This window comes from Pleurodeles waltl, chromosome 5 (assembly GCF_031143425.1).
Source record: "Pleurodeles waltl isolate 20211129_DDA chromosome 5, aPleWal1.hap1.20221129, whole genome shotgun sequence".
Taxonomy (NCBI): Eukaryota; Metazoa; Chordata; class Amphibia; order Caudata; family Salamandridae; genus Pleurodeles; species Pleurodeles waltl.
The window spans coordinates 756,635,184-756,661,897 of NC_090444.1; the positions used below are offsets into that span (position 1 = coordinate 756,635,184).

Consider the following 26,714-nt stretch of genomic DNA (forward strand, 5'->3'; position numbering starts at 1 on the left):
ACGTGTGAGCAGGCAAGTAGCCACTGACATGAGTGAAGGCACAAGGAAGCACTGACACACAAACTGGTTTGAGTTACTACGTATTTGTCTAGGTATAAACATATAGAAGAAACATGAGTGGGGACATCCCTTGGTGGTGGTCAAGCATAATGGTAACTTTGTTTGCATAAACCATTTTAGACTGCATCGCATCACTGACATTACAGCATGTTATAATATTGTACTGTTCCTTTGTGACAGTCTCTAATTTGTAGTTAGAGGTTAGTGGGACCTTCTACCTCTGATGGTTGAGTAATGTCTATTTTTTTCACAATGTTTGAAAACAGATGTTTAAAAATTCCTTTCTTGAATTATTTTGAATGGTTATTATACTGTTTTGTGAATCTGACCCCAAAAATACATGTACCTTCCCCAACGTCTGTTGGACTAAAATTAGAATAATAGATTTGAGCCGTTCCTACCCCGACTATGTATTTCCTCCCGTATGATACACTAGAGATAGAACAGTAAATGTGACCTCCCCACCCCCATCCACTCTCAATGTATGTACTTTCCCCAATGTTTGTTATTATGGAGTAAGGACAGTCACTCTGACCCCCACCACCTCACCGAATGTGTGCAATGAATGCAATCCTCCCAACATTTGTTAGACAGAAATTAGAATAGGCAGTCTGACATCCCCCCCACAATAATGTATTTACCAAAATGTTTGAATGAGTGCAGTTACAGTTCTGTATTTCGATAGCTTGTTTTATAATAACATTGTTTAAAGATTTTTGGATTGGACTTTGGTCCCTAATTTCTTACTTAATTATGAATTTTTTTAAAGAGGGTTTTTAATAAAAAAAGATTTATTTTTATAATATTGCATTTCTTTTCATTATTTTTATTGTTTTTTTTTGTGTTTATTGTTTTGTTCTGTGATTTAGTATCTAAAAATAATAGTTTTTGTTATTATTTATGAAATGTAGTCAGAATAGTTTAATAAATATAAAACATATTTTTAAATGTTTTTAATAATTATTAACTTAAAATCTTTACATTGTTTTATTAATTAATATAAAGCAATGATAATTTATTGTTTATTTATAAATGGCAGTTTTTTTAATTTTCATTCCTAGTTTAATATTACAGTCGTTACATATTCTTACATTTAGTTAAGTTTTCTGTGCTTTAAGAACATAATTAAGTTTTAAATCGTTAATAAAATAACGTCTGTATGTATTTTCAAGTTCATTTTGAAATGTATAACTTTAAAAAAAATGTAAATTAATTTTTTTTAAATTACAAGGCTTTTCCGTCCACCAAAATTGTAATGACCCCCAATGTGTCAGCCTACATCCCTCTGTAGGTTGGTTGAGATGTCACAAACTGCATTGTACATTTGACAAAATACATACAACATACTGGAGACACAAGCAAATACTGCCGCCTCTAGTCAGAAGTTTTTACACAGATACAAGGTGCACAGAAGTGGACTTTTCCTTGCTGAAAACTATTCCTCAACGATGTTCTTCATTTACTTTGCTTTGTTTGAACTTTATCACCGAAAATACTTTGAGAACAATGACTGTCAATTGGTGGCTAAATAAAAAAAATATTCAACATTGTGGCAGCTCACAAGACCTTGAAATCATTCCCTCTCAGTGTTAAAATAAGAGCAGAATGTGCATAAATAAAAATTTTCAGCAAGATACATTTTGCATTTTACCTTCAATGACTGCCAATCGACGCTTAAAATATTATTAGAATCCAAAGCCATCAACTGTGCTGAAAGTCTGCGAAATTAACAGAACTTCTTTTACCATTCATACCTCAAGTAACTGCCGTTTCCCTAGTGCCTTCATTCGGATTGTTGACATCCTCTCTCCCAGGACAGTGAGTGTGGATTGCAAAGCCAGCTGGTCAGCTGTATCTGTGTCCAGTGATTCAGTGACCAGCTCCTCTGCAAAGGACGTCTGAAGCTCACTGATCTCATCTTGCAACATTAAAATCTCATCCATCAGTGCCTTCAAACAGAAGAAAAGCAAGGTCACACCAAAACATGCTTTACTTTTAAAACATTGTGCCTAAGACTGGAAAAAAGAAATTGCAACTGACAAAAAAATTACAAGTGACTTTTCGTGAAAACATGTTTATACAGTTAACAAATCAAAGCTTTCCTGGATCCAGAGACTAAGGGCCAGATGTAGGTAGGTGGAAATTGCGAGTTGCAATTTGCGAGTCCTTCCTACTCACAAATTGCAACTCGCAATTTGCTATGCAGAATGGTGTCTCAGACACCGTCTGCGAGTCGCTATGGGGTTGCAAAGACGCACCTCATTAATATTAATGAGGTGGGTCGCAATTTGCCACCCCATAGCGATTCAGGGCACTCACGGAGATGGTGGCCTGCTGTAGTCAGCAGACCTCCATGTCCGTGACTGCTTTTAACATTTTTTTCAAAGTGCAACCCGTTTTCCTTAAAGGAAAACGAGCTGCACTTTGAAAAATAAACCGAAACCTTTAGTTTCGGTATCTTTCAGGGCAGGTAGTGGTCCATTGGACCACTGCCTGCTCTGAAAAATAATTTTTGAAGCCAGACACAAAGGTGAAGGGGTCCCATGGGGACCCCTTCCCGTTTGCGACTGGGTTACCATCCACTTCGAGTGGATGGTAACTGCGAGTCCATTTGCGACCGCTTTCGCGGTCGCAAATGGAATTGCATCGCATTGCGAGTCGCAAATAGGAAGGGAACACCCCTTCCTATTTGCGAGTCGGAAATGCATTTTGCGAGTCGGTTCCGACTCGCAAAATGCATTTCTACATAGCAAAGTGGCTTTAGCGACTCGCAAACTGCGATTTTCGCCGTTTGCGACTCGCTAAAGCTTTGCTACATCTGGCCCTAAATTCCTGAATTATTCAGATTTGATTTCAGAGTGAGTGTGCACAATAACAGAAGAGACGTTTCCAGTTTGGTGTGCCTCCAAGCGCCAGATGAAGACATGCATGCCATGTACACCAGGGACATAACAGAACATGTCACATTCCGATAACATTGACTATTTCAAATTGCCAGAAAAAAGCAGAGAAATAACTGGCAGCAATTCAAAATTTGGTGTACAATTAAAATATCACTGGGCTCAATTATGAGCCTTTTTTTAATTCCCATGTTGCCAGTAACAAAAGTTACTAGCCCCATTAGAATTGTGAGTTACAAGAACACAGCAGATAAGCGGGTAAACATCTTTCACACAGAGACTCCACCTGCTGAAACAAGATGGACTTCAAGAGAAATACTGGGTGAGAAATGAGGCCTTACCAGAGGAACTGAGACTGAAACAAAGTCCTCCTGGTACTTCATTATTTCAGAGTGGGCATTCAGGGTCCCGTTTTCCACACTTACTAGCACCATCTCGCCCCTGACATTGATAGGTATGAGGTAAGGGTTACCATGGACTTTGTAAAGAAGTCAACAATGTTGAAAAAACAGACTAACGCACAACTGCAATTGATAATTGTTTTATGGAGTAAAAATTGAGGCAACTGAGACATGTCATTCTGCCACTGGACAAGCAAGGGCTCAGAAAAGGAAGAACCTCAAGTACCCGAATACTGCACAGCATTTCCCAACAGCAATTATCAACACACTGTTTGAAAGTTGAACTGAAATGACCTGCAATCGCTCTACAGTGTTAATGCAGTGCTACAAGGTAAATAAAAAAGAGGTTCATTAAAATGGAAGCTACACAGCGTTTTCTTAGTCACCTGATGTTCTGCCATCTGGCTCTCGGGGCTCTTGCCAGGCTCCATGCTCTCATTCAGCTTTCCTTCAATAGCTTCCATTTTTGTTGATACAGACTGAAGAGAGTCTTGGTATTGCTGCTGCCGCTCCAGAGCTTCATACAATGTGCGTTGCTTTTCACTTATCTAGAAGGAAAACAGAGACACAAAGTGTACTATGCAAGTTTATGTGGTCTATAGAGCCTGAGCCATCACTTCAATGACAGGAAAGCAGGGATGCATCTATTATTAGCTCAGCAGGTGAATAGATGGTGGGGTCCATGGTGTACAGGTTCACCTAACCACAATTAAATCTGTCCTTTAGAACGCAACCAAAAGGAAAGGGGAATTTAGCTTACTTACAGTACAGTCAAGGGAATCCTTGTTAAGCTACTAAATGACACAAGAGAGGTTTCACTCAAGGACCGACATTAAAAATTGCATGGCAGCAATGCACACAAGTCCAACAGTGCAAGGTTTTAGCAACATAATAAAACTAGGGATGTTAAAAGTGGACTCTCCATAATTTGTTAATTGTTTTTAAGTACCCAAAACAATATATTAATTTCAGCAACTCCAGAAGATAAAAGACAGCAAACTAAGCAAAATGCAAACCAGTTAGGCTGCTAATTACACACAGATCAATGGTGAGTGCTTAAACACTGAGCCATCTTGCAGGCTTAACAATCCCCTGGTCACATAAGAAGCCTATGGTTCAGGTGTAGTATTCAAAAGATAAAAGATAACCCTTTAGTATATTGGAAGCAATATTTAACACCTTACATCTGAAATACAATGTTGTCAGTCTATAACAATAACAATAGAACAATACTTCTTACATAAACTAGAGAGTTGAGGAAATGTTGGGTCCTTTTCTCTGGGCCTAAATCATAATTATGTACAGGAAATGGCTGGAAAAGGACACAGCATCATAAGACCCAATTCACAAAGTCGTTTATGAGGATGTGAAGTAGTACTCCTGCAGCACTACTTCACGACCTTATATGTCTTAGTGAATTGGTAGCTAAAGACTTGAATTAGATATTGGTGGATGGGTTACTCCTCCACAACGGTGATGGATATCTCATCCCCCAAAATTTAAATTCCATAAGAAATAGCATGATTTAGATTTCGGTGAATTCGATATCTGTCACAGTTGTGACGGAGTAACCCATCCGCCAATATCTAAAGGCCTGATTATGACCTTGGTGGAGGGGATACTCTGTCATAAACGTGACAGATATCCCGTCCGCCATATTACAAGTTCCATTATATCCTATGGAACTTGTAAAACAGCAGGCAGGATGTCAGTCACATTTGTGACGGAGTATCCCATCTGCCAAGGTCGTAATCAGGCTCTAAATCAAGCCCTTAGTCACTGTTCTACTTTGTTCAACATTACGGCTGTTGTGTGCTATTTATTCTATTGTAAAATACACTATTACTGTATAGTGCAGGAGAGCTACATGGAAGTGCTAAATTAGAAAAAAAATACTAAGAATTATTGAGGCCCATTTATAAGAGCATTTAAGAGTACAAAAAGTAGAACTATTGTAGGACTGCTTCATGTGATCTTAAATGTCTTTGCAAAGTGGACCAAAAAGTGCAAATAGCAATATCCGGGACGTCTTTGCACTTTTACTACTACGCATTTTGACATTTTGGGGCCATTTTACAAAGGTATGTGCGAGTGTATAAAGTAGTACTGCTGTAGTACTCCTTAAAAAACTCATAAATTATATTTTTCGAACTTGCCTCAAAGCACTATTTTTGAGTTCTCGGGAATGTCACTTACCACATTCTTCAGAGTTTCCCAAGAGCGTTGCAGGTCATCCAGTTTCGCGCTGGTAGCTGACTCGAGTCTTGGTTCATAGTGATCCTGGATAGACGTGGTGCTGGGCTGAATTCTGGCTGCATCAGTCTGCAATTGTTCAGCAGATAAGGCTTGGTAATAAGCAATGTCCTACAAGCATGAAGCACAACACAGCATTTTCAACAAAAATAACACTGACTTGGGTGCAACCTCGAGCTCTTCGAAACTACTTTGAAAGACACTGAACAGGATTCTATGGGAAGTGTAGTTCAGTGAGTCTAAAAATGTTTTTGCTGTAACCCAATATTACATGAACTAATTTATCATACACCATTTAAAGTGCAAATTGAAGAAAAAATGAAAATTTGCATTTTATAGTTTTTGTTTTTATTTGCTATCTTTGTGTGGCCTTTCATTGAGATTTTGAATTTATTTTGTCATCTGATATTACAATGTCTTGTTAGAAGCTTTTGCTGCTTTTCTTAGTATGGTTCTTGGTTTGTGTTTATTGCTACAAGAAAAACGCATTGGCACTATAAACAAGACAAAGTATTGCAGTCACCAAACACAATAATCCACAAACAACTATAATTCAGATACTGTTTAGGTATTTAAATGTGTACATCCCAAGAGCCCAGCCTTAACTCAAAGCTGTTACAGTAACTGACCAGGGGCCAGGTGTAGGTAAGTACGGGATTGCGACTCGCAATTTGCGAGTCGCAATCCCATATGCAGGATGTTGTCCCTGACACCATCTGCAAATCGCAAGGGGGTCGCAAAGACCCACCTCATTAATATTCTTCTCTGTCCGGGGCATCCAGTTGGAGTGGACCCTCGGGTTACCCTCACCGGATGTGGCCGTGGTTTAGGGGGGCCTTCACAAAGAGGCTGTAGGCATCAATGTGAAGGCCGCAGTGGGGAAACACATGATGGACTTTGCGGCTGGAGAGGCTAAGGATCAGGTTGGTGGTACCATTGGCCCACTTCAACATGGGCTGCCACTTCAACATGGGCTTGGAGGCTCGGATGCAGTGGTGCTCTCCAGCTGCAGTTTTGGGGTCTGGAGTCCTCTTCAGTTGTTCTTGTGTGCCTGCAAGGGTGCAGGGGAGCAGCTCCATAGGAGTTCCTTGTGCTGGAGTGAAGGCAGGTAGTCTTCCCGGGCATTTGGAAGTTTAAGCAACTGGAGGATGAATCATCTTTCTGGCAATTGTCGAAGTCCACAGACAGGCTGGCAGAGTTTGCAATGAGTCCATCACGGATCTTCTGTTCTTGCCTTTTGCATTTCTGGAGGTCCTTCTTCATCAGGTCACCAGAGATCTGAGTTCTTAAGTTCAGGGGAGTCACCTAAAGAACAAGAGCCAGATGTAGGAAGAAATTGGATTGCGACTCACAATTTGCAAGTCGCAATCCCATATGCAGCATGTGTCCCTCACACCATCTGCGAATCGCAAGGGGGTCGCAAAGACCCACCTCATTAATATAAATGAGGTGGGTCGCAATTTGCGACCCCCTTGGGATTCCCTGCACTCACAGGGATGGTGGCCTGCTTGAGACAGCAGACCTCCATGTCTGTGACTGCTTTGTTAATAAAGCAGTTTTTTTTTTTTTGGTATTGCAGCCCGTTTTCCTTAGAGGAAAACGAGCTGCAATACACTCGAGAAAATGAAACCATTTGGTTTCATTTTTTCAGAGTAGGCAGTGGTCCATTGGACATAGGGCCACTGCCTGCTCTGAAAAAATATTTTTAGAGCCATTCACAAAGGGGAAGGGGTCCCACCCCTTCTCTTTTGCGAATGGGTTAGCACCCACTTCACATGGGTGCTAACTGCGAATTACTTTGCGACCACATTCGCGGTCACAAAGCAATTCTGCATCGCGATGTGAATCGCAAATAGGAAGGGGAACACCCCTTCCTATTTGCAAGTCGCATTCCCATTTTGCGAGTCGGTAACCAAGTTACTGACTCGCAAAATGGGAATGTGCATCGCGATGCGCATTTTGCATGGTGCAAACTTCGAATTTCGCAATTTGCGCCATGCAAAACGTTTTCTACATCTGGCCCCAGGTTACTTACATTAGGTACTGCATTATCTGGTAGAGACAGGATCTAGTCTCAGATTCCTTACTTTAGAATCTTCCCCAGGCGTGAGCCTGGATCCGGAAACTTTTTTGCATAGTATGACTGTGCGTCGGTAGAGGGTGTTGCGCGACTCCTTACTGACGTCGTCCACCGGATGTGATGCCAGGGGAGTCCATATAACCTCCTCGCCAATGCACCAACATCAATTTTCTGTGACTATTTTCTGCACTCAAAACGTGGAGCCACACATAGAAACTGCCTATTGAAACAGTGTGCTTTCAATAAAAGACAACCTTGTGTCCATGAATCACTGAATTCTTAATGCTAGATGTTGATTTCCATGCAAAATCTTCAGAGGCCCAGGAGGACTCAGTTTGCAAAGCGGGAAGGATGGGAGGATCATTAAGGAATCTGTGGCTAGATCCTGTCTCTATCAGATAATGCCTTACCAAAGTTAAGAACCTTGTTCATCTGATAGAGACATTGTAGGAAAGTAGCCTCTTTTCTAGCTTGGTTACCCCCACTTTTTGGTCTGTTTGTCAGTGTGTGAGGGCACCCCTGCACAAGCAGAGGTGCCCCCGCAAACTCCAGATCCATTCCCTGGACTTTGTGAATGCAGGGATGCCATTTTATGCTTGTACTGGACTTACGTCACTACCAATGTACAGCTACATAATGGTAACTCCAAACCTGGGCATGCTTGGCATCAAACATGTCGGAATCATACCCCAATACTGTTGCAAGTATTGGAAGTATGATTCCATGCACTCTGGGGACCCCCAGCATTGCTACCACCAATCTTACAGGGTTTTCCGGGCAGCCTAGCTGAAGTCAACCCTCAGACAGGTTTCTGCCCTTCTGCTGCTTGATCTGATCAAGCCCAGGAAGGCAGAACAAAGGATTTCCTTTGGGAGAGGGAGGTAACACCCGATCCCTTTGGAAATAGGTGTGACTGGCTTGGGAGGGGTAGCCTCCCCAAGCCACTGGATTGCTTTGAAGGGCACATTTGGGGCCCTCCGTGCACAAAGCAGCCAACACCGGTCAAGGGACCCCCCAGTCCCTGCTCTGGCACAAAAATGGACAATGGAAAGGGAAGTGACCACTCCCCTGACAATCACCACCCCAGTGGTGGTGCCCAGAACTCATCCAGGGGGTCCCTAGATTCTGCCATTTTGTTTCCAAGGTTGGCAGGGAACTCTGGGAGCATATGAGTGGCCAGGCCAGGCAGGTGACGTCAGAGCCCCCTCTTGATAGGTGCTTACCAGGTTAGGTGACAATCCCCCTTTCAGAGCTGTTTAGGGGCTCGCTCTTGGGTGGGTCCTCAGATTCAGCTCGCAAGATTCCAGCAGGACTCCTCTGCAAACTCTGCTTTGACTTCTGACCACTGGAACCGCAACTGGACCCTCCAGGAACCCACAAACGCTGCCACAACAAAGAAGACTCTTCTGCAACTTTGTTTCCACGTCTCCTGCCAGCTTTGCAACATTTCCCTGGCCGTGCATCCTCAGACGACTGCAACTCTTCAGCCTGCATAAGAGGAAGAAGGAATCTCCCTTGGAGTGAAGGAGTCACTCCCCAGCTGTCCAACTTTGTTATAGGTAAGCCTCTGCCTTCCCATGCAGGATAGTACCCCTGTTCACTGGGTCTCTTGCAGCTGCCAAAGCTTGTTGGCATCTCCTCCAAGGGATCTTCAGGCGATAAGTAGCTCCAGCACTCCATCCTGCAAAGCACAGCCTCTGGCATGGTTCTCCTGCGGCGTGGGATCCCCTTTTGTAGTGCTGCGTGGGCTTCTTCTGCAACTCCTGTGTTCCCGTCCTGTGGGACTCCTGTGGGTGCTGCCTCTGCTTCTGTGGACTCTCTGCGATGCTGAGGGACCCCTAGGACTCCCACCCCTGGATTGAGTCCTCCTGGGCCTTGCTGGTCCCTGGCAGCACCTCTTTTCCAGTAACTGTGAGTTTGTCTTTGCCAAGGCTTGTTGGTGGAACTCCTGCATCAACACCCATCTGCAATCTTCCTTTCAGTGTGGGACTTCATCTGCATTTATGAGGAACTCTTCTCCGGAACCAGGGCTGCAGTGCTGACCTGTCCTTCATCACAGTCAACCAACTCCTGCATCCACAGCTGGGTGGGTAGTAGCTCCTACTCCTCCTGGACTCCACTGTGACTTTTGGACTTGGTCCCCTCTCTCCAAAGGTCTTCTTTCTTCAGGAATACACCAATGTTTTTCTTGCAGTCTTGTCTGGGTGTCTTCTTTTACTTCTTTTCCTCCTTTTGGGTGGTTTGGGGAAACTCCAGTGTCCTACTCCTGCATTCCTGTCACTGGGTGGTACTGTGTTACTTACCTTTGTGGTTTTCTAGTACTCCCAGCTCCCCTCCACACATTTTACTTACCTACGTGGAGATACATTGTTCGCATTCCATTTTTTAGTATATGGTTTATCCTCCCCCTAGGGTCACTATTGGTTATTACTATTTGCACTGTTTTCTAACCTTTTCTATGCCTATTTCTGATTGCTAGTGTATATATTTAGTGTATTACTTACCTCCCAAGGTTGGGTCACCTGTCTAGTATTTTGTGCTGATTTGTTCCAAAAATGAAGTATCTTTATTTTTTTACAACTGAGTGTTTTCTTTCATGTGTGTAAGTGCTCTGTGACTACAGTGGGACTGCAGGAGATTTGCATATCTCCTAGATAAGCCTTGGCTTCTCATCCACAGCTACCTCTAGAGAGCCTGGCTTCTAGACACTGCCTACACTTAACTAAGAGGGGATACCTGGAACTGGCATCAGGTGTAAGTAACTTAGGGTCAAACCCACACACCAAGCCAGCTTATTACAGACATCTAGCCGCAGATGACTTACTTTAAAATCAGATACCTAAACATAGTATCCCGGAGAAGGGAATGTGAACTGAGATCTTCAAAAAAGTCTTGAAGTATCACAAGACCGATCTAGAGCAAGAGAAAAAGACCAGACAATCTTATTAATTAAGGTGAGTAATAATATACTCTATGACACCAAAACCTGTGGAAGGAACCACAGGTAAATACAAGCATAAGACATGAAAAGCATGGAAATAAGCTCATCCATGTTAGAATGCAAATGTGTGTCAGAAGTGACCACCCCCCCAACAATAAAAAATGTAAACGAGAAGAAAACTGATCTAGTATGAGAGGAATAGACCATGCCTTCATAAAGAGTACCTATGGGGAAAACATCCTTGTTAGTAAATTAACTGTGTAATGTACCACAGTAATAATCGCTCATAACAAGCATTTGCAATGAATCTCACGTTTGCTCGAGTTAGAGCTATTAGTGTTGTAAATTCCTAACTGGACTTTTCTCGCCACACAAACTGAAAATAAAAAGTAAACAGTTGACATAAGAGAGCCGACTCAAATCGGCACAGCCACCCTGAGCGTGAGCGCAAAGGAGAGACACAAAAGTTCGCTTGCAGTCAAAGTTATTGCCAAAAGTGCAATTATCCATGTAAAAGGGTCAGTCCCAAAGTCGGTAACACAGCTGCCCCAAGGAAAGACAAACATAAAGCATTTACCATTGATAACAAAGGATGTTTTAAAGGCAAGCCCATGAACGAGTGATAGTGCTGGGCGTGGTTAAAAGCCCAGATCCATACCAACCTGTCGAAAAACCAGCATTTGTTCACTGCTATTCTCAAACTAAAAAGCGTTAATAGTATGGAGATAGTATCGCCCATAATCAATACCATTAAAATTTTTCCCCAGAACAAAACTAGTATGTAGCAAAGCAAAACCATAATAATGTAGGTGAGCCCTAACATATTTTACGACCTAAGACGCGTGGAAGGAACCACATGTAAGGAGTCATGAACATTCAATAACAGGAAATAAGCAAAAACCATGTTGGCATGACCAATCGGTGTTACAGGCGAACTAACAGGATAAATATTTAACTACTCGTTCTCCTAAGTGGATGCAAGCCCATACACTAACACCTCATCAATGCTGTGGAAAGGACCACAGCAATGATATCACAAAAATAAAGAAAATATGAGTAAAAAGCTCAGTATTACCAAATGAGGTAAAGAATAAAAATGTATTTGTTCTTTTATATAGATCAAAACTGCATGTATGACCCTGCTGGAACACAGAGCAGCAACCATGCTATTGAACAATACCTCTTATCATGTAAAGGTATATTGTACCAAACCTACTCTATAAGACACCAATCGAATGTTTATCTCTTGCAGAAAAAAACAAGGAGTTGAAGACAACAATAGCAACCATTTGGCATATAAATATACTTTTCCCCAGGAAAAGTAGCTAGAGATGAAAACATCTTCAAGATATATATATATATATATATATATATATATATATATATAGACATAGGAGTATAATACACAAGAAATATATGGAGAATGTCACTTACCCAGTGTACATCTGTTCGTGGCATGTAGTGCTGCAGATTCACATGCTATGCATAGCTCTTCCGGCATCTAGCGTCCGGGTCGGAGTGTTACAAAGCTGATTTTCTTCTAAGAAGTCTTTTCGGAGTCACAGGATCGAGTGACTCCTCCACTCGGTTACAGTGCGCCTGGGCATCGACTCCATTGTCAGATTGTTTTCCCGTAGAGGGTAAAGGAAGGAGTGATAGAGTATAAGAATACAAAGAGATGTCCATGAAAATGTAAATGTATATACATATGTACAAATGTTAAACTTAAACGACTACATGCTTCCGGGGAGGAGGGAGGGTGCATGTGAATCTGCAGCAGTACATGCCATGAACAGATGTACACTGGGTAAGTGACATTTTCTGTTCGATGGCATGTGTAGTTGCAGATACACATGCTATGCATAGACTACAAAGCAGTTAGTCCTCTCAAAGAAAGCGTGGCTAGCCTGTAGTAGTTGAAGTTGTTTGAGACAGTTTTCTTAAGACAGCTTGACCTACAGTGGCTTGTTGCTGTGAAAAAACAACACAGTAGTGTTTTGTATATGTATGAGGAGTTGACCATGTGGCTGCTTTACATATATCAACCATTGGTATGTTTCCTAAAAATGCCACTGACGCACCTTTCTTTCTTGTAGAATGTGCTTAAGGAGTGATCAAAAGTTGTCTTTTTGCTTTGATATAGCATGTTTGTATGCATCTAACAATCCATCTTGTTTAGATATAGGATTGCCTTTATGTGGTGGTTGGAAAGCAATAAAAGTTGCTTTTTTCCCTAAAATCTTTAGTTCTGTCTATATAGTACATAAGAGCTCTTTTGAGATCTAGGGTATGAAGAGCTCTTTCTGCCACAGATTCTGGCTGTGGAAAGAAGACTGGCAATTCCACTGTTTGGTTGATGTGAAAAGGAGATACTACTTTTGGTAGAAACTTTGGATTTGTTCTAAGTACAACTTTATGTTTGTGCACTTGGAAAAAAGGTTCTTCAAGAGTAAATGCTTGTATTTCACTAACTCTTCTTAAAGAAGTAATAGCTACAAGGAAGGCAACCTTTCATGTTAAAAATTGTTCAAAAGGTGGGCCCATGAGTCTGGTAAGTACGATATTTAAATTCCACGATGACACAGGTGGTGTTCTAGGTGGAATAATGTGTTTTAATCCTTCCATGAAGGCTTTAATAACAGGAACAAATAAAGAAGTATGCTGAATAGTTTGTAAGTGTGCAGATATTGCAGTGAGGTGTATCTTGATGGATAAGAAAGCCAAATGTGATTTTCGCAAATGAAGTAAATAGCATGCAATATCTTGTATAGATGTTGTAAGTGAATTAGTGTTTTTAGATTGACAGTAGTATACAAATCTTTTCCACTTGTTTGAGTAGCATTGTCTAGTAGTAGGTTTACGTGCTTGTTTAATTACTTCCATTAATTCTGGTGGAAGTTTTAGGTAACAAATTCTATGACTTCAGGAGCCAAATCGCTAGATTGAGAGCATTAGGGTCTGGATGCCTGATTTGATCTTTGTTCTGTGTTAACAAATCTGGTCTGTTTGGGAGTTTGGAATGAGGTACTACAGACAGATCTAGGAGTGTTGTATACCAATGCTGTCATGCCCAAGCTGGTGCTATCAGAATCATGGTAAGTGATGTTTGACGTAGTTTGCTGACCAGAAAGGGAAGGAGTGGGGAGGGAGAAAAGCGTAAGCAAATATCCCTGACCAATTGATCCATATAGCATTGCCCTTGGATAGGGGATGTGGGTGTCTGGATGCGAAGGTTAGGCATTTTGCGTTTTCGCTTGTTGTGAATAGATCTATTTCTGGTGTTCCCCACTTTTGAAAGTACTTTTGAAGTACTTGGGAGTGAGTCTCCCATTTGTGTGTTTGTTGGTGATTTCTGCTTAGGAGATCTGCCAACTGATTGTCTATACCTGGAATGTATTGTGCTAATAGATGAATGTGATTGTGAATCGCCCATTTCCATATTGTTTGAGCTAGTAGGGACAGTTGAGATGAGTGTGTCCCGCCCAGTTTGTTGAGGTAATACATGGTTGTCATGCTGTCTGTTTTTATTAGAACAGTCTTCTGTTATAGAAGAGGTTGAAATGGTTTTAGGGCAAAAAATACAACCAATAGTTCTAAGTGGTTTATGTGAAGCTTTTATGTTTAGCATCCCATTGCCCTTGAATGGTCTGATTGTTGAGGTGAACTCCCCAACCGATCATTGATGCGTCTTTTGTGATTATGGTCTGAGGCAGAGGGTCTTGGAATGACTGCCCCTTCATTAGATTGCTGCGATTCCACCATTGAAGGGACATATGTGTTTGGCAGTCCATCAACACTAGATCTTGAAGTTGACTGTGGGCCTGAGACCACTGTTGTGAGAGGCACTGTTGTAAGGGTCTCATGTTTAGTCTTGTATGTGGAACTATGGCTATGCAAGATGCCATCATTCCTAGAATCTTCATGATAAATCTTACGCTATATTGTTGATTTGGCTGTATGTGTGGTATGAGATTTTGGAAAGCTTGTATCCTTTGTGTATGTGGATAACCTAGGGCTTTTTGAGTATTTAGGATAGCACCTAGGTAAGGTTGTACCTGTGCTGGTTTAAGGTGTGATTTTTGGTAATTGAGAGTGAACCCTAGCGTATGCAAGGTTTCAGTCACATTATAAGTGTGTTGCTGGCATTGTGTAAAATTGTTTGATTTTATTAGCCAATCATCTAGATATGGAAAGGCGTGGATGTCTTGTCTTCTTAAGTAGGATACTACTACTGCTAGACATTTTGTGAACACTCTTGGAGCTGTTGTTATGCCGAATGGCAACACTTTAAACTGGTAATGTTTTCCTGCTATGACGAACCTGAGGTATTTTCTGTGAGCTGGATGGATGGGTATGTGGAAATACGCATCTTTGAGGTCTAAAGCAGTCATGTAATCTTGTTTTGCTAGTAGTGGAATGACATCCTGTAGAGCTACCATGTGAAAATGTTCTGACAGAATGTAAAGATTGAGAGGCCTGAGGTCCAAGATGGGCCTGAGGGAGCCGTCTTTTTTGGGAATGAGGAAATATAGTGAGTATACTCCTGTTCCTTGTTGAGAATGTGGAACCAATTCTATTGGTTGTTTTAATAGTAGAGATCGTATCTCTTGTTGCAACAGAACGTTGTGTTCTGGGGACAATTTGTGGTATTGTGGTGGAATGTTTGGAGGGGTGGATATTAATTCTAGGCAATAGCCATTGCGTATAATTGATAATACCCAATTGTTTGTGGTGATATTTTGCCAATGAGAGTGGAATTGCTGTAGTCTTAACCCACAGGAGACGTGTGGAGTGGAGGGGTGGGAAGGAAGTCACTGCTTCAGTGGTGTAGTGGCTCACTTTGAGGTTTGGAACTTGCCTCTGTTCCTGAAATATTGTCCTCTATAGGACCCTCTAAACTCAGCTCTTTGATATTGGGTTTGTTGTCCCTGCTTTGTCTGGGAGGTAGAAGCATCAGAGGACTGTGGCTTAAAACCTCCTCTAAACTGGGGTCTGCAAAAGGAGCCTCTATATGGTGTTGTATATAATGCCCCCATTGCTTTCGCAGTATCTGAGTCTTTTCTCAGTTTTTCAATAGTGGTGTCTACCACTGGGCCGAAGAGATGTTTTTTGTTAAAAGGCATTTTAAGTATTGCCTGTTGAATTTCTGGTTTAAAACCAGAGGAGAGGGGCGTGGCTTCGGGCGTCAAGATGGCGGTCGCACTCTGAGAGTGCTCTGGACCCCACCGTCATCCGCCCATGGTTAACGCGGTCTGGATGAGCGAAGGATGCCGTTCCGGCTCTCCCCGTGACCCTCGGACCCCTGGGGAGCCGGTCACGGTGAGCGGCTGTGGAAAGCAGGTCCCATTCTCGCGCCACGGCCCGACCGGCTTCGGAGGGGAAAGAAAATAAAATGGCGGCCGAGATTGGGCTTCCATGGCCGAGCCGACGCTGGTGCTGCAGCCCCTCCTGATGCGGCAGTGCCGGACTGAGGGCACAGCAGGAGTTCTAAAGGGCGCTGGGGCCGCGCTCTGTGCGCGGAGCCCCGCGTATTACGGAGGCTGCGTTGCCCTGGCCTAAGAAGAGGGCTCCGGGCCGACGGGGCCGCCTCTGAGTGCCTACCTGGGGGAGCCGGCGGAGAGGATCCGCGACGCCCTGCTACGCTGGGGCGAAATCCTGCTGGTCTGGAGCAGGGCGGTGTGGCGGCGGTGAGGAGGACGCCCGCCCGTGGCTCCCGCCTCCCCCCCGGTGCCTTGACTGACTCGAGGTGAGGGCTGGGGGCGTCTGGTGCGCCTGGGTTGCGCAGAAGATCGGACGGGGCCCCGCTGGGGGTGTGGAGGTGACCTGAGGGTGGAGGGGGAGGAGGAGACGGGAGGAAGAGAGGCTTGGAGAAAGAGGCACTCTCCCTCCCCCCCACCCCCCCACCTTTTACCAACTTTTAATTAACAATTGACAAGAATGCCGATAGGCCTGGTCCGCCCCCCCTCTGGGCCCCTGGTCTGAACGGGCCCACCGCGGACCACAACTATGACTGGGAACAAGCCGTGACTCGATCTAAGATACTGCAACACAGTCTGCGGCCTAACCAAGGTAAGGTTGGACTTGCCGTGGAGTCGCTGGATCCTAGGGGTGGGGGAGGCTAGATCCTAGGCCGAAGCACCTCTCTCCTTCTCTCCCCCCCCTACGCAAAGGGTGTCACGGAGAGACTGTCGGAGGGAGACCAACGAGTTAGACCCCCCACACGGAGACGGCGAGGGGGGCGTTTCCCGTGGAGCCCAGGGGAACACAGACGGAACTAGAAAGAGGCTTTGAGTTTGTAACTTCCCGGCCTTCGTGCACATAGTACTGAGACCACCTGGATCTGCATGCTGCGGCGGGTCCCTGCTGGTGTGGGGCCCTCCTTGGATCCGTGATAACAGCAAGTGAGCAGAGGACCGAGACTTGAACTGAAGCACTGCAAGAATTAGCTTATCTGACTCCCGTCCCCTGTACCACGATGGGGAGAGACAAGGCAAACAAACAACCTCCACCCTCCCAGCAAAAGATCGACCAGTTCACGACGCCGACGGGCCAGCGAGGAGAGGGAGACACGGCTAAGGGAGGCCTGGCGCCAGACGGAGTGAGTGCCATCCTTCAAGCCATCCAAGCACCGCAGTCTGCCAAAATCGGGGAAGTACAAGAAGACGTGGGCCTTATTAGGCAGGACCTCAGAAATGCAGTGAACCGAATCACCGAGGTTGAAGTCAGAGTCTGCCAGACTGAAAGCGACCTAACCGACCTTAAAACCAAGGTGGCTCAGCTGCAGACCCGAACCAGTGAGTTGCACCGCCGCGCGGAGGACGCAGAAAACCGGTCAAGACGCAACAACCTGCGCTTCATCGGATTCCCGGAGGGCATAGAGGACGGCGGAGCCTCTGAGTTTCTGGAGAAATAGATCAGAACCTGGATGCCGGATCAGTCCCTTTCGCCCTGGTTCGTGGTTGAACGAGCCCACAGGGCACTTGCTCCTCGCCCCCCCCCCCACCCTGGTGGTCCAAAATGCCCGATGAGCACGCTTCCTTAACTTTAAAGATAGAGACAACATCCTTAAGGAGGCTAGACAGTTGGAAGATCTTCAATGGGAGAACCATAAAATCCAAATCTTCCCGGACTACACCCGTGAGGTCCAGACCCGCCGTCGTTCATATGAGCACGTTAAATACAAACTTAGAGCAATGCAGCTTTCATACATGCTCCTCTTCCCCGCATGGCTCAAAGTCCTTATGGCCGGTAAAGCATATTTTTTTTAAACACCTGAAGAGGCATGGGACTGGCTAACGGAGGAGGGCGTCGGAGCCCGGAGGGGACCCCTAGGTCCTGCTGAGAACCCCTTGTGTGGGACCCCCCCTCTCGAGGGAGCCCCGGAGGAGCCTGAGGCGCACCAGGTCTCAGAGGGGGAGGCAAAAAGACACAGACACTCCTGCAGATAATGAGACGGCCCGAGACTTTGATTCACAGACAGAGAGAGGCGCGGACCCTTCCGAGCCTCAAGCCTCAACCCAAACGACGGACGACAACCGCTTGAGCCAGTCCCCGGCACTCGATTAACACGACTAATACGATATACTCGGCCCTTGCTGGAGGGTCTCGGGGGGGCCCGAGTTGTCCGGCTTGTAGGTGTGAGCCCCACAGGGGCCGCCATTGGTCGCACTGTGCCTCTCTGGTGCACAGCACCTTGAACTCGGCACATGACCACTAATTGCAATTGATCCGGTTAAATGGAGGGGTCCACCACTCCACCCCAATGACAGTCCTACTGGCTGTCTGGTTCTGGTTGGGTATTTGGGCGACAGATGCTTCCGGGGTGGGAGTATGGGGAAGGGGGTGGTTGGGGGGGGGGGAGTTTGAAACGAGTTTGGAGTGTAACGAGTGGCTTAACCTCGTTTGTTTTTTTAATATTTCACTGTTATGTTTGAAACGGCCGTCCCTAGATCCACAGCCAGACACTCAGCTTTGTACAGTACCTATGCAACCCACGCCTGGCACACATTGACTCAGGTACTCTCCTGGAACGTAAATGGCCTGTTAGACAAGATCAAAAGGTCAGCAGTATTTAGCACTCTTCGCAGACATTCCCCCTCAGTGGTCCTCTTACAAGAAACTCACCTCCTCAAGACTAGATGCCCCATGCTTGTGCGAGGAGGGTACGACAGAATATATAACGCGGGCTTCTCTAGAGGCTCTAGAGGGGTGGCCATCCTACTTCACTGCTCCCTACCTATGGTAATTACAGCCACGCAGTCCGATCCACAGGGCAGATTTGTAGTAGTCACGGGGATGCTCCATGGGTCACTGATAAACCTTGTATGTGCGTACGCCCCTCCGGCGGGACTGGATACCTTCCTACTCTCGCTCCGCCGAGTGACAGCGGATCTTCCCCAAAGGGCCACCCTGCTGGGAGGAGACTTCAATGCTGTTCTCGACCCCAGCCTGGACGTGTCTGGCGGGGCCACCGCCAGTAGATCCAACAGGGCTTCGGCCCTCAATAGCTGGGCTGAGAGCCTAGGCCTATGTGAGGTGTGGAGAACCTGGCACCCCAGGGAACGTCAATACACACATACATCAGCTGCCCACCAGACGCAATCCAGAATAGATCTTGCGTTTATACCTGATTTAGACCTCCCGAGTGTTGCAGGAGCGGAGATACTCCCTCGGGGAGTCTCGGACCACGCACCAGTACGTGTCCGACTGGCCGGAACAGATCCCGCCAGGCGCCCGAAGTGGCGCCTGAACGCCTGGTATTTACAGGATAAAGATTACACCCACGAGGTCAGGAATCATCTCATTCAATATTTTGATTTGAACATGGGATCAGTCCGATCTCCAGGAACACTATGGGCAGCCTGTAAAGCTACCCTTAGAGGGCAGGCTAAGTACCTTCTCCGTTCCCGCGAGCGAGACTGGAACTCTCAGGTCTCCGACCTGGAGGCTAAGGCCTTAAGACTGGAGCACCAACAAGTGACTTTATCGTCTGCCTCCACCATGAGGCAGCTGACTATGGTCAGAGACGAAATTAAACACATAATTCTAGAATCGGCAAAACATATCTGGAGAGCCTCAGTGGCCCGAATATATGGCTGGGGGGACAAAAATGGGAAGCTTCTGCATTGGCTGGCCACCCGCCCTCTAGCCAACAGGGTTATTCCTGAGATTTTAGAGGCCTCGGGCTCCCTCTCCAAAACACCTATTGAAATTGCGCAAAGCTTTGCCTCCTACTATGCCTGCTTATATGCAATGCACCCCCGTCCTGCCATCGAGAGACTCCCTTCTTAAATGATATTACCCTTCCCAAAGTCTCCTCAGAGACAAGGGACAGACTAGACGAAACCATTAGTCTTGCAGAAATCACCAATGCAATCTCCAACCTATCACCGGGTAAGACCCCAGGCCTGACGGATTCCCAGCAGAGTTATAACAGTAAATGCAGTGATATTCTGGGTCCACACCTGCTTAACATGTATGAGGAGGCTGAGAGACTAGGCCGCTTCCCCACTGAGATCGATCAAGCTACAATTGTAGTGATCCCCAAAACCCAACCCCCATCATGGCAGTGTTCGGCGTACCGGCCCATTTCACTTTTAAACATTGAGATCAAAGTGCTTTCCTTGATCCTTGCCTCCAGATTGAAAGAGGTAATGCCCACCCTGGTACACCCTGACCAATATGGCTTCATGCCCACTCGCAGTACCAGGCACTGCATTAGGCGGTTACATCTGGCCCTGGCACACCACAGGACTCTGTCGCATACACCCTTGGCATTGCTCCTACTCGATTTTGAAAAAGCCTTCGACACGGTGGACTGGTCTTACCTTGAGCAGGTTCTGCAAAGAAATGGACTCGGTCCCAAAAAGCCGACAGCCCGAGTCCAGGTGAACAGAGTGGTTTTCGACCCATTCCCCATTGGCCGTGGAACCCGGCAGGGATGCCCACTATCTCCCCTGCTCTTTGCGCTAATAATAGAACCGTTAGCGATAATACTACGAGAAGACCCACCGATCGAGGGTTAGTCCTGGTCCACCTGCTCAGAGGATCGTGTGGCATTGTACGCAGATGATGTCCTCCTATATATTTCCAACCCGGCCAAAAGCGGCCCCCGCATGCTAGAAATCCTAGGCCCCTTCGCGGAAGCTTCAGGATTGATTCTAAACCCCACCAAGTCCCTGTTGGTCCCCCTGCATCGTTCCAGAGACAGTGTGGACTGGCAGCAGAACATCCCAGTACGAAGAAACAGTTTTAAATACTTGGGAGATATATCTCACTTCTCCCCGAGTTGGCATGGGAGCTTGATATTACACCGCTAACTAGAAGACTCAGGACTGATCTCCTACGCTGGAGGACCCTCCCCCTCAACCTGCTTGGCAGAATAGCGCTATACAAGGTGATGATCCTCCCTAGGCTCCTCTATCTATTGCAAAACTTCCCACTTCCCATCCCCAAGAAATGGTTTAGGGTGATGGACTCACTGGCACGTCAATTTATATGGAGCGGAGCTCGCCCACGCCTGGCGCTCAAAACTTGCCAGAGAGATGTATACGAGGGGGGTTGGGCATGTCCAATATCCACTTCTACCACCTTGCGACGCACTTGCTTGTGATTAATGACTGGGTGGGGGGTGGATGGACAGACCCGGCATACCGGTTGGAACTTCAGACGATGGGCTACCCACGGATCTTTGACACCCTCTACGGGGGTCCGATTTCCCGGGATATCCTGGATGTAACTAAGGTGGTTTTACAGGGATGGCGGACTGCTCAAAGGTCGACAGGGTGGTGGGGGCGTCTCACCCAGCAGACTCCGCTATGGCATGGGAGGCATTTGGTGGAGGTGGCGGGCCTGGAGGGATTTCAGAACTGGGATAACATAGGTATTTCCACTCTGGGTGACGTCTGGAGAGGGTCGCACATGCGGTCCTTTGAGGACCTCCAGAAAAACTTTTAATTGAATAAGACACAGTTCCACAGGTATCTCCAGCTCCGCCACGCCCTCCTAGTACACGTCCGGGTGGGAGATGCCATACCCGAGTATAGTCCCATGGAGGCCAGGGCGCTGATGGGGGGCCTGGGTAAGGGAGGTGTTTCTCACATATATTGCACCCTGATCACTGGCACTACAGGTTCTCTGGAGGGGCTCCGCCAAAGATGGGAGGGATGGACGGGCCCCTTGGATGAGATGGACTGGGACGAAGCGCTGATGACCCCGCGCACCCTAGCGATGGGTTACGCGCCTTCGATTGATACAAACATATTATCTTCACACAGCTTATCTTACACCCGCCAAACTACACAGAGCGGGCCTACGGCCCACAGCGGAGTGCCCTCGTTGCAGGAACCCCACAGCTGACTTCTTCCACATGGTATGGACCTGCCCAGCCATGGTGACCTATTGGGAGGCTGTCTTGCAGGAAGTCTCTGGGGTCTTGCAGGAAGATATAGAGAGGAAACCTCTGCCTCTCCTTCTGGGGATCATGGGCGACACTGGGCTGAGGAGACCAGATCGAGCTTTCCTTGGGGTAGCGTGCTTAGTGGCCAAGAGGGATACAGTGGCGGACTGGAAGGCTAAAAGTGCCCCAACACTGAATAAATGGAGACGAGGGGTGGACTGGTGTGCGCACAGTGAAAAACTTGTATATGAGGCTAGAGGATGTCCAAATAAATATAATAAGATATGGGGGAAGTGGGAGGCCGCAGCAGGTTCCTAAACTAAACAAAGTATAACCTCCAATTACATTGTACTGCCTGGGATTATGGGTTCGACCGTTGTTAGATGCCCGTTGGCAACCTGTTAAATGTATGTATCATTGTATTCATTTTCTTGCAAAATCAATAAAAAAAAGTCTTTATAAAAAAAAAACCAGAGGAGAGTAGCCATGCATGCCTTCTAATTGTAATGGCAGTATTGGCACTCCTTGCGGCTGTATCAGCAGCATCAAGAGCAGACCTGATCTGGTTATTGTTAATAGCCTGTCTCTCTTCTACCACCTATTGAGCTCTCTTTTGATGCTCGTTTGGGAGGTGCTGTATAAGATCTTGCATCTCGTCCCAATGGGCCCTGTCATATTTGGCTAGAAATGCCTGAGAATTGGCAATTCTCCATTGGTTAGCCGCTTGTGGGGCGACTCTTTTGCCAGCTGCATCAAATTTCCTACTTTTCTTATCAGGAGGAGGTGCATATCCTGATGACTGGCTGTTTGCTCTTTTCCTAGCCGCACTGACTACCACTGAATCTGCAGGAACCTGATGTGTGATATAGCCTGGGTCCATAGGGGCAGGCTTTTATTTTTGGTCAAGTCTAGGGGTGATAACCCTAGCTTTGACAGGCTCAGCATGTTTAACTATTCCCGGCAACATTGGGAGACACTGGTATCTGGAGTGGATGAAAGACACTGTGTTAAATAGAAAGTCTTCTTCCAGGGGTTCAGAATGCATAAGCACTCCATGATAAGCCGCTGCCCTAGAGACTACTTGAGTGTAGGCAGTAGTGTCTTCTGGAGGAGAAGGTTTAGATGGGTAGAGGTCTGGATCATTGTTCAGAATGGGATCAGGGTCATAGAGATCCCATGGGTCTACTGTATATCCATGTGAATATAATGAGTGTGTTGGAGAAGGCAATGGTGGTGGACTATTGTGAGGTGAAAAAGAAAGCTGTGGAGAGTGAGGAGGAGAAGTAGGGAGAAGTGCTGATTTCTCCTTTCGTTTCTGCACTTTGCTGGTGGCTGAATAGAGTCTAACTCCTCTTGATAAGCCAGATTTATTTTAGTCTTTAATGGAGGTGCAGTGATGATTCTCGATTGTCTTTCATCCATAACCTAATATTGGCTCAATCTCAGTCTTTTCTTCAGAAGCTTTGTGAGATTCCTGCATGGGCTTTGAGATTTGCTTTCATTTTCTCAAAAGTCCCTGTTCCTCAGTGTATGAGGATTTTTTCAGTTCCGAAGTTTGGATCTTTTTCGTTCCCGAAAAAGTAGTCGGTTGTTTCAGCTCCGAATCCGAGTGTCGAATTTTCGACTCCGAGGAATGAGGTTGTTTACTGGAGTCTGAGGTAGAAGCTTTAACTGATTTACTCAACTCCGCGGTGGATGGAGGAGTGACCTTTTTCGGCGCCGACCCCGAAGGTCGGTCGCCAGCAGTCTTTTTTCGGGCCGAACCATGATCTTCTGGCAGCGATGTACCCAAGGCCTTCGGATGTTTTTTAAGTAAGGGTGTAGGGGCAGACGTACTCACATGCTGGCCAGCTGTGATGCTTCTGACCCTTGTTCGAAGTCGGTGTCTCTGTTGGAGACTGCCGTCTGCGCCTGCTCTTCCTCCATGACATCCAGATGTTCGGAGCTTTTCGATGCCATTTCCAGTCTTCAGGCCCTGCGATCTCTCAAGGTCTCCTTTGATGGAAACGATCGACAGGCTTCGCAATCTTCCTCCCGATGGTCTGGAGAAAGGCACAAATTACAAACCAGGTGTTGGTCTGTATATGGGTACTTCGCGTGGCACCGAAGGAAGAAACGAAATGGAGTCCGATCCATCAGGCTTTCCACGCGGTAGGCCTGAACAGGCCTGAGTTGGGACCGCGCGCCCCAAAGGGCGAAATGAAGGTTCCAATGGTACTACCGGTTGGATGCTAGATGGGAAACCCGATCGAAACAATACCAACGAATAAGTAGGTTTTCCGATTTGAAATCTCTGAGCGAGAGGAATCACATCCGAACCTGACAGCAGAAAGAAAACAATCTAACAGTGGAGTTGATGCACATGCGCACTGTAACCAAGAGGAGGAGTCACTCAATCCCGTGACTCCGAAAAGACTTCTTTGAAGTAAAACAACTTGTAACACTCCGAGCACAATAGATGTCAGAAGAGCTATGCATAGCATGTGTATCTGCAGCTACACATGCCATCGAACCTATATATATATATATATATATATATATATATATATATTCACTGACAAAAAACAAATGTTACAGGGATGTTATGGGCAGGCTCACATTTTAAAATCACAAAACCATAGAAATTCAACACTTATAGTTATCTCAAGTAAGCATAACCTGTGTTTTAAGGTAACTATAAGTTTTTCATTAAAAATTTAACTGCAAATATCACAGTAATTAGCAGTGCATGGCGAGAGCCCAAATTATAGTTACCTTAAGGCAAAAGTTATACTTACTTGAGATAACTCTAACTACAACTGTTGAATTTCTGTGGTTTTGCAGTTTAAAATGTGAGCCTAACTATAACGTCCCTGTAACCTTTGGTCTTTTTAGTACATTTTTATAATTTTTTTAACGTCTAGTAATTTTCACCACTATATCTTAATCCAGCCACCGCCATGCACGGCCAGACCATGCGGTCAACCCCCTAACCACCTAACCCCATGCTGCACACAGACCTTTGGCCATGCACAGCAGGAGTTGGCCATGGCTTCTTTGGGTGCGAGAATAGGTGTGAGAGGGTGTGTCTGGGGATGAGAGTGGCTGCAAAAGAGTCTGTCTGGGTGTGAGAGTGCGTACATCATTGTTTTAGTGGGTGCGTCAGTGTGTGCAGGTCTTTGAGTGGATGTGTGAGTGGGTGGGTCTCTGAGTGGGTGCAAGAGGGTCTGAGTAGATCTGTATATGCATGAAGGTTACAGTAGGTCTGTGAGTGGGTACATGAGTGTCTGAATGTGTCAGTGAGTGGGTGGGTGAGTGAGTAGGAGGTTAAGGGTCCTAGTGGGTCTGTGAGTGGGTGCGTGAGTTTCTGAGTGGGCCTGTGAGTGGGTGTGTGAGTGTCCATGATCGACAAAAAAACAGGAGGTTTTAAACTTTTTAAACTCATAATTTATCCCTCACAAACCCATATATTGTCCCCATGGGGTCAGAGTACTACTACCCTGACCCTTTCTACCCATTTCACAAAGAAACTCCAACCCCCAGGACCACTGCAGGTCGATAAAATGGCAGCCGCAACTTTCTGAACAGCTTGCATCCAGCCAATCACACTCCTACATGTGGCTCATGGATTCACTGAAGTCCACGTAGGATCCTCGACGGAGCTGTGTCCCTAGTTATATACAATTTTTTTCCCCGTTTATTACCAAAAAAGCACTCAACAGATTCACAGCAAAATACAAAAAGCTTGCTTTCAGGGCCAGGACCAACCTTACTGCCAAATTTGGTGTAATTCCATCCAGTAATTTTGGCGCTATCGCTGTTCAAGATGAAAATTGAATGGGGAAAAAAGTGTTCTCCCCACCCCCTTTTTCTCATACTGAATAAGACTCATCGAAAGAGGAACTAGAAAAGTTGTTAATTACGCAAAAGCATACGAAATTTACAAGATTCTTAAAAAAAAAGAATCCTTTTAATTTTATAAATTCAGTATTATGACAACACTTACTAATTTGTGAACCCAACCTACAACAAGTAGTCAGGTCACGATGAAAACAGTTGTACCTAGATAAGGCATAAACACCTAAATGCACCTCAGAAATACATATCTTAATGAAGAAGAAAAAATACCCCTGAATAAGGTAAAACTCTTGGAAAAGAAGAAAATCTTTGAATGCAAACACAAAGCGTAGAGTAACTCCTAAGAGTCACTAATATTAATATTATATACAAGAGAATGAACAGAATCTACAGAGAGAAACTTCTCAATGAAGACTCATGTTAGCCTGACATAAGCCAGGAAAAAGAAGAAGAATGTTCAAAGATCATAAACATTAATGTCTATGCCATAGTGATGAAAATCCAACAAACTAAGATGGCTATCTGATATAATACCTTTAAGACCAAAACAAAGAAAGTCTTAAGGTCCAAAAGATGTTCCAATTTCCAATACATCAAATCTACCAAAAGTAATAAACTGATACTATCATATCATTGGTAAAGTAGAACACACATAACAAATAGTATGGAACAACAGCTACCTTGTTTGACAGTTCAAGAAAGACTTAGGAAACAGACACCATTAGTGTTGTATAATCCTTATAAAGAACCCTAAGGTTGTATTATCAATTAGAAGAAGAAGTTCTTCACAACAAATCAGTTTCTTGAATAATATAGTGACATTTCTTTGGAGTTCTGAATATTA

General features: G+C 45.3%; 1 protein-coding gene across 2 annotated transcripts in view; it reads right to left on the bottom strand.

The window, feature by feature from the left end:
• Positions 1–26,714, bottom strand: part of SYNE1 (spectrin repeat containing nuclear envelope protein 1) — a 1,478,055-nt gene that overhangs the window by 518,128 nt on the left and 933,213 nt on the right. Inside the window, exons 93-95 of one of the 2 annotated variants that reach the window (XM_069234720.1) lie at positions 5,558–5,725; positions 3,748–3,909; positions 1,815–2,009 (exon numbers count right to left, since the gene is read on the bottom strand). In XM_069234720.1, the coding sequence (XP_069090821.1) occupies positions 1,815–2,009; positions 3,748–3,909; positions 5,558–5,725 (525 nt within the window). The remainder of the gene's footprint in view (positions 1–1,814; positions 2,010–3,747; positions 3,910–5,557; positions 5,726–26,714) is intronic. The other variant, XM_069234721.1, reaches the window with a different exon arrangement.